Source organism: Calypte anna, chromosome Z (assembly GCF_003957555.1).
Source record: "Calypte anna isolate BGI_N300 chromosome Z, bCalAnn1_v1.p, whole genome shotgun sequence".
In the NCBI taxonomy this organism is placed as follows: Eukaryota; Metazoa; Chordata; class Aves; order Apodiformes; family Trochilidae; genus Calypte; species Calypte anna.
The window spans coordinates 30,989,949-30,998,319 of record NC_044274.1 but is presented as its reverse complement, the minus strand read 5'-3'; the positions used below and the strand labels follow the sequence as shown (position 1 = coordinate 30,998,319).

The window sequence follows — 8,371 nt, the reverse complement described above, 5'->3', positions numbered from 1 at the left end:
CTGCCTGTTCAAGGACAGGAACATTGGTCATGCAGTCAGTCCAGTGGATGTTCAGGATTGTACGGAGGCAGCACTGATGGAAGCGTTAAAGGAGTCACAGGTGGTGGAAGTAGATGATCCATGATGCAGACCCATATAAAAGAGCAGACAGTACAGTGGCTCTGTAGACACTGATCTTTGTACTTTTCTTCAGGTGTTTATTGCTCCAGAGTCTTCTGAATTGCTGAGCCTTGGACTACATGGCTGGCACTGAATAGAGTTCAGGGTGGAGGTTTTATCTGTCAGAAGCATTTGGCCATCTGCACTGAGTAGGGGGCTTTGGACCTGGTGTGTGGGTCCATACACTGCTTTCAGCGCTTCATTGAGCTCTCTGTGGTCACCCATAACTGTGCATAGTTCAGTTTTTTCTGCTAAGTTGATCCACCAGTTGTTCTGAATGTCTCAAAGTTTCTGTTGGAGCTTACTGCATGCAAGAAAAAAGGCTGCTTTTCTTACATGGCAAGATGGCTGAGCAAGGTGTGCTTGGTGAGTGGTTCTCTTCTTTGTCAACAATTCTTGGATCTCTTGGATTTTTTCATCAAACTAATATTTGGGGTTTTTTGAGGATAACCCTAGAGATTCTTCAGAGGACTGCAGGATGCTATTTTTAATGTGTTGCCAAGGCACTTTAGGAGAGGGATGATCTAAAAGTCTAGCTTGAAGGTTTACCTGGAATGTCTTTATCTTTTTGGAAATCATTACCTGTGAGCCTCCTCCTTGGGATGCCACCCCTCTTAGGTTTGGGATTAAAGTAGAGGGTAAGTTCACATCACACAAGGAGGTGGTCTGTATGACATTCTGCATGAGGCATCGCTCAGGTATGACGGACATCGCCAACATTTCTCTGGCACACTAAGACATAGTCAGTGAGGTGCCAGTGTTTGGATGGAGGATGCATCCAGGTTGCCTTCAGTCTGTCTTTCTGTTGGAAGATAGTGTTGGTGACGGTGAGCTGCTGATCAGCACAAAACTCTTGCAGGAGACTTCCACTGTCATTTCAGTTTCCAACACCATGCTTGCCTGGTACTCCTTTCCAGGCTTCATAGTTCCTTCCTACTCTGGCATTGAAGTCACCATGGATTATGATCTTATCACCTGCAGTGATAAGAGGTGAGGGTGAGGCTGCTTTTGTGTGAGGCAGCACAGGCCAGTGTAGTATTTGACTTTTTCTGCACAGTCAGCTTGGAGGGTTGGGGCATAAATACTCTCCAAGGGCACCCCCTTGTCATGGGGGAGGAGCTTGCACGCCCTTGTGAGGTTGCGAGCTCTGCTGACAGTGGCATATGGCTCCAGGAGGGTCTCCCATGCCAAGCAGGTGACAACTGAAGGGTCAGACAAAGTGTGTCCATGGGCAGGACAGGGTTTTATATGGACATGCTTAAGAACATTACTGCAGTTAAGGTAGATGTGTCTTATTTTTTTCAAATATCTCATAGAACTGAACAGAAAAAACTGCAGAGAATTGTAATCAGAAATTGCTAAGAACACCCCAGATGGGAAACTCCATCTTCCCTCTCTGTCAAAAAGCATTGAAAATATTTTTTACCACCGTTTTCTCTTCAGCTTGGAGAATCAGGGGTGACCTCATTAATGTTTTTAAATACATAAAAGTAGAGAGCCAGGAGGATGGAGCCAGGTTCTTCTCTGTTATGGCTAATGACAGGACAAGAGGCAAAGGATATAAGCTTGAGCACAGGAGGTTCCATATAAACACGAGGAGAAATTTTTTTACTGTGCGGGTGACAGGGCACTGGCACAGGCTGCCCAGGGAGGTTGTGGAGTCTCCTTCTCTGGAGATATTCAAAACCTGCCTGGATGCATTTCTATGTGATCTCTTGTAAGTAACCCAGCTCTGTCAGGGGGGCTGGGCTTGATCTTTCGAGGCCCCTTCCAACTTTATGTCTTCATTCCATCTTTAATGAAAGGTATTTCACACATTTAACTGTATCGGTACCAAAAAACTGGCTTCATTTTGTCATTAAATTATGTGTTTCAGTATGCCCTAAGATGCAGCCCAGTAAAGAGAAAAATATTACTGCTAAATTATCATAAGCATTCCCCTCAGTGGCTGTAAGTCATGAGATGGGTTTAAACTTCAGCATTTAAGACATCAGGCTGCAGCACAAGCCAAACCAATGCTGCTAAAAGAAATTATCCCTACCCACATGTCAGCACACGTGCCTCACATTGGTTTTTCTTCCCATCAGAACAGATTCCAAGACATATGTATTACATGATCACAGAGAATACCTATGGTTCTGGTAGTATAATGAAAGCATAAAATTAGACACATCTTTTTTTACTACACAGGCCCAACAAGGAGAGAAGACAGCAGCCCTCCATGGATAGAAGGCAGTAAATGTGAAGAAGCAACTGTGAGACTGCTCTTTCTGGCAACATTCCCACAAGCATCTCATCTCATCTCACAGGGCAACTACACCCAAGAAGGCCCACAGGTCCCTAGGATAATAGCAGAATTCATTATTTCCATACTGAAAAAGCTTGATTCCAAAAATAACATTTTTACCCCAGGAACTGCAATGCATTTTACCAAATCCTGGCAACCTACTTAACATTTTACTGCGCTACTTTGCTAGCTCAGTTTGTAAACTTCAATCTTGCTCTCAAGCCTCACAGAGCACTGAACAAACGGTGCTAGATGCAAGCAACTGTGTATTACTCAGTTATACATATGCATTACAGAAGCATGTATATGCATACAAGAAGCAAGGTTATTCAGTTATTAACATAAGTCTCCACCCATCTCCACATGTATACTATCGCTAGGTTGTCATGTGGAGGCCTCTTCGGGATGAAGGCTTCAAGTCTTCCTCACAGTGAACTTTTCGACCGTTGGTTCAAAATGCTGAGTGGTCATGACCCGTTATTCACAGAGGTAGCTCAAACCAGCACTTATCTTAGCCGCCTGCCTTTGCATACCGCGAAGTTCCTCGGCAAAGTCCTACTCGTTTCTACTTTACTGTCCTCTTAGATGCAGCTGCACATTAAGGTATGCCTTGTAAAAAACTGTTAACCCAATGCCACTCCTATACCGTGTGCTATTTTACTAGTTTACACCACACCTTTATTAATTGCTCTGAAGCCCCCTTATCAGAACGCTCCCGGCACCAGCAACGCAGTGAGCAACCGACAGTGCTCCCGCCTGACGCCGCAGAAGCTGAGCCAAGCAACGACCGCAACCGCCTCACCCCCTCCGTTCAGCCCAGAAACTGCTGGAATGCGGGGCCCTGCCCGCGGCTGGCCAATCACCGCGCTCCGGAGCCTCAGCGCCCGCCTATCAGCGTCCGCCCCCTCCCTACTTCGTCCTGCCCCGCTGCTCTCCCAACCGTCCCCCCTGACGTAATGCCCCCCAGCAGCTTCCGGGGATCGGTGGGAAGGGGAGAGGTTGAGTCACGTGGCTGCCGTCGCGTCGTGGCTGCGCGGCACGCTATTGGCTGTGCCGGCAGCGCCAATAAGAGTTGAGCTCTGAGATTCAAACGGAGCGAGGCTCGGCAGCGGGCGGTTACTCTCCTGTGGCGGCTGCGGGAGCGTCTGGTTCGGTCTCGCCCCGTCGTTGTTCCTTCTGCCTCTAGCCATGGCCCACAAGCAGATCTACTACTCTGATAAGTACTTTGACGAGCAGTACGAATACCGGTACGAATCTGGGAGAGCGCGGGAGGGGCGGCTGAAGGGATAAAGGAAGCGTTTCCTGCTACTCTTTTCGAGGTCGCTCGGCGACTCTCCTGGGATTTAGGAGATGTCGGGGAATAAGACCCGCTGGCGGCAGCGGGGAGCGTGGCTTTGCCTTCCATGGGGCTGCAGGTCAGGGGGAGAGGGCATGTTTTTGCGTAGCTTTCGGGGACCAGCTAAGGGGAAGGAGCGGGTGAGTCGGCTGACGGTCTCGGCTGGCCTCTGTAGGGCGACCGTTCGGTAAGCAGGCGGCCTCAGCCCGTGGCGGTGGAAGGAGGCGTGTGGCGAAGCGGGTGCTGCTGAGGTGGGCTGGGGGAGCGCTCGGGCCCCTCTGAGGAGGCCTGCGCAGCGGACAGCCCCACACGCACCGCTGGTGGCGCTGACGCGGCTGGCGCGAGGCGGCGGCTGTGGCGGGCGGAAGGGCTTGGGGCCGTGCCGGGGGTTGGGGGGGAGCTGGCGCCTCGCTCGCCTCGCTGACGGGAGGAGCTGGGCCGCGCAGCTTTAAAGGAACGTCATATGCCGTCTCAGTTCGAGCTCTGAGTGTCTTTTAAAGGCAGTTCGTAAGGATACATCAAAACAAACTACTATTAACTGTAGTTTATGAAATCTTCGAGACCATGCTCTTTCTGCTAGTTTTCAAAGCTATGCTGTAGCACCAGTTTTGAATTATAACCGACACTCTTGAAGTTCATCCCTTTAAGCTTGCTTTTTGTGTGGAGATGTAAGTGTTGCTCTCCAGTGACTCTTCCAGTCTCAAAAGCAAGACGGTATACTTTGTTTTGCATTAAGAGATAATTGCAAACATGGGGAGTAAACTGTTTCTCCTCAAGGGGATCAGGCTCTGAGCATGCAGGAGAATTAATCTCTCTAGGAAGTAATTTAGCTTTCAATATACAGTTGCATTACCTATGTAATGTTAAGCAGACAAGGTGATTTTAAAACTGGACTCTGAGGCAGGTGCTTCATGATCGAATCAATAGTATCTTTAAGCACCCTATGCTTCTCTGTAGGGAATGCTTGTATTCATCACTGAACTTGCTTACTATATTTCAGTGCAAGTGTGCTCATGTTCACAGATATTGGTGTATGTATTGTGTTTAATAATTATACCTCTCCAGACATGTGATGCTGCCAAGAGAACTTTCAAAGCAAGTGCCAAAATCCCATCTAATGTCTGAAGAGGAGTGGAGACGACTTGGTGTTCAGCAAAGTCTTGGCTGGGTTCACTACATGATCCATGAGCCAGGTAAGCATATCTGAACAGACTTAGATTAATAAAATTCATAACACTTCATAAAAGCTGAGCACCATTTGCATGGTGCTTTGCTGGTGTGTAGTGCCTAACTGCTCTTGATACAGAATCCAGCTGGAATTCACTACCGAATGTTTAGGGTCCTCTTTATCTCCTTGCTATTGTAGCCATTTATCAACAAAGGGAACAGAACAGCCTGTGTCACATCTTCCTCCCAGGGCCGCAAAATGCTACCCTGTAGTCTTATCAGTAGATAAAACAAGTCACACTGGAAACTTCCTAGCTCTGCCTATATGAGTAAGCTTCTTGGGAGCTCTTGAATAATGTTAGTATCTCAGTTACTGACGCAAGCTTAATGTAGCAGTGTACTTTTAAATCATAAAGCTGACACATCCACTTCTTGTAAAAAAAGACTAAATAAGGTGGACAAGGTCCTATATTAATGCACTAAAAAAATCTACAAATATAGTTTGAGCTCCAGTTACAAACCTACCACAAGTAGCACTTAAAACCAGTCTTTCCACTGATTGGATGTGAAGCCCTAAAAACTCATACTGATGTGCTGAAAAAAGGCATTCAAGATAAGGTACCATTGATGAACGTGACTAACTGGTGACAGGTGAGTTGTGACAGCATCATGGAGTTCCCAGTTTCTGAAGAACCAGGTGAAGAAATTAGTGTAACCTTTTAGAATTTCACTTACCTTGGTGTCTTTGATAATTCAGGCTTGTTAAGAGGAGTTTACAATTCAGTCTGATCAGTAATGATGGGAGCTGGCTGTATTAACTAAAGCAGCTTTACCTAACCAGGACAGCACCAGCAACTTGGTTAGTGTAAGTTATAGCAACAAAACTCATCAAATAGCCTACTTTAGAGAGATGGAGTTAGTATTGATACTAACTAAAAATACTCTATATTTCCCAGTTTTTCCTTCCTTTAAGTATCTTATGATACTGCCGACATTCAATGGAAAGCCTTCCAAAGCACCTGTTTAAATGTTGTTAGTTACTTGCAAAGTTGGTCTGTAATACTACACTAATATTAACTAATACTACACAAGATGTACTTGTGGACTTATTAATCTGTTCGTATGACATCAAGCTTTAACTTCAGTGTTCAAGACATCTTAAATGAAAGAAATCACTGTAATCAAGACCTGTGTGAAGCTGACACATGTTCAATTTTGTTTCCACAGAACCACATATTCTTCTCTTCAGAAGACCTCTTCCAAAAGATGAACAGAAATGAGCTACTGTCTATAAATTATCTCCCAAATCTTCTGGAACTATGTATATGAGTGTATATATCTTGGTAGTATTCAGTGAATACTTTAAGATGTACAAAACATACATCCAAACCTGTGCATGAGCTGTATTATTCACAGCAACAAAGCTCAGTCAAATACAATTGCAGATAGGCTGCTATGGTGTTCAAAGAGTGATGAATATAAGTGCCTGTCTTTTCAATGGATTTTGTTTCTTAAAGTTTACATATTCCATGCTCTGATTAGATGATCCCTTGTTACCTCTGTTCAATAACTTTTGCACTCTGCTTTTCTGCTGATGTGTAGCTTGTTCAAATCCAGTAGGTCACCTGTTCAATAGTAGGCATAAGGAAATAAACTGGTTTTAAGGATTTATAAAGCCTGGTTGTCTAGAGTTTTAATTCACCCGACAAACCAAATATTCATGGTTTAGCATGTTTAAGATTACCCATTTCAGGGGGAAAAAAAAAAAGAACTTAGTGCATCTTTTTTTTCTCTCCAAGAATTATTTTGCCCTACAGGCCAAAGTTCCTAATGCCAATTTAAATAGGGAACTGCAGGCAGCCTAAGAAGAAAGCTGGCAGTGGTGGGTAATACTCTGGCTTCTGGCATGCTAAAATTATGTCTCTGATGTAGGTTTTCATGAGCTGAATTGTTCTGCAATGATTACTGGTCCTGCTTCTACATCCAACCAACATTAGGTGTGGGTGACAGGGTGGAAGGGAAAAACTTAACACTATATTAGGGGAAGTTCAGATTGGATAGGTAAAAAACGTTCACTGAGAGTGATCAAGCATTGGAACAGGCTCCCTGGGAAGTGATCATGGCCCCAAGCGTAATGAGCACACCTGGAGATACAGTTTTAACTTTGAGATTTCCTTTTGTGAAGTCAGGAGTTGAACTTGGTCCTTGTGGGTCCCTTCCAACTCGGAATATTCGATGATGACTTGATAAAAAATTTTCAAAAGGTGTTAAGTGCTTGATTTATTTATAGTAGTGCCAGTTTAGCCATTTGCCATAAACTGTGGGTTGTTTTTGTGTGTGTGTGTGTCTGTGTTTTAATCTGTACTTTCTGTTTTGTGTCCTGTTTTATTCTGGGAAGTTAGTTTGTACTTGTAGGCAGTAGTGGTTTAGACGCATTGCCAAAGTAAAGGGTGCTTTTCATCTGGCAAAAGCAGCTGCTGGCTTTAGGATAGTATGAATTCTATGTCTTTACCATGTAAAAGGTCAGGGTTAATACAGTGAGTGATTAGTCCATTTTTAGTGTGCTGTGTGTGCCAATGAAGGTTTGCTCCTGCATGGAGCGAATCTCAGTTACAAATTTTATCAAATTGATCACTGGCATCTTGGGACCCTATACAAGTAGCCGTAAAATCAGATTTTAAAGAGTTGATTCAGTGTATTTGGTGTTCAAATAAGCGCATAGTACTGCTGGTGGTATCTTTAATTTATAATCCAAGCTAGCGTTACATCTGTGTGGGATTCTGAAGGGCAGTGAAAGTGGGAACATCTGCACTTAACTGGCAAGTGCACGCTCGCCCTGTGTCATGTGTGCACGGCATTAAGGTTGCTACAATGGACAAAGGTAAGTAACCTGCCAAGTTTAGTGAGGAAAACAACCCTCTGGTTTTTCCTCCTAAACGCCCGTGTCTCCGGTGGTCAAACGGTGTGTAATAGGCTCTCGGTGCTGAAGAGCAAGACTACAGAGTCCTGCGGGCACCTTAATTGGAAGAAACAGCAGTAAGAATCTTGTTGACTGGTGCTTATGCTGTACTTTTCTCGAGGGCTTTAGCACCAGAGTCCACGATGGTCTCTTTGATGTCCCCCTGCCAGTGATGGTCCGGAATTATTCTCCCCTGTGTCTCCCTCTGGCCCCAGGAAAAGGGACTGGGGGGCACAGATTTCAGCTGCGCGTGCCGGTAGGACGCCTCAGACAGGATCGAGACCCCTACGCTGCCTCTACCTGTTCCCCAGCTGCTGGGCAGGGGCACACGGTGGCCGAGCTCGCCCGTTCCCCCCCAACTCCGCAAGCGCCCTGTCCGTCTTTGGGCGGCGCTTCCGCCGCTTACCCGGGCTGCGGGGGCGGGATCAGCAGCACCGTGACCGCCCCGCTTCTGTCGCGGTGG

The 8,371-nt window shown here is 45.8% G+C and overlaps 1 protein-coding gene across 1 annotated transcript; it reads left to right on the top strand.

Annotated features, from left to right (window-relative positions):
* The first annotated feature begins 3,555 nt into the window (after window positions 1-3,555).
* CKS2 (CDC28 protein kinase regulatory subunit 2) lies at window positions 3,556-6,608 on the top strand. The gene is made up of 3 exons (XM_008505803.2): window positions 3,556-3,693; window positions 4,848-4,975; window positions 6,177-6,608. Exons 1-3 carry the CDS (start codon window positions 3,635-3,637, stop codon window positions 6,227-6,229), a joined length of 240 nt encoding a protein of 79 aa, XP_008504025.1. The 5' UTR covers window positions 3,556-3,634; the 3' UTR covers window positions 6,230-6,608.
* The last annotated feature ends 1,763 nt before the right edge of the window (window positions 6,609-8,371 follow it).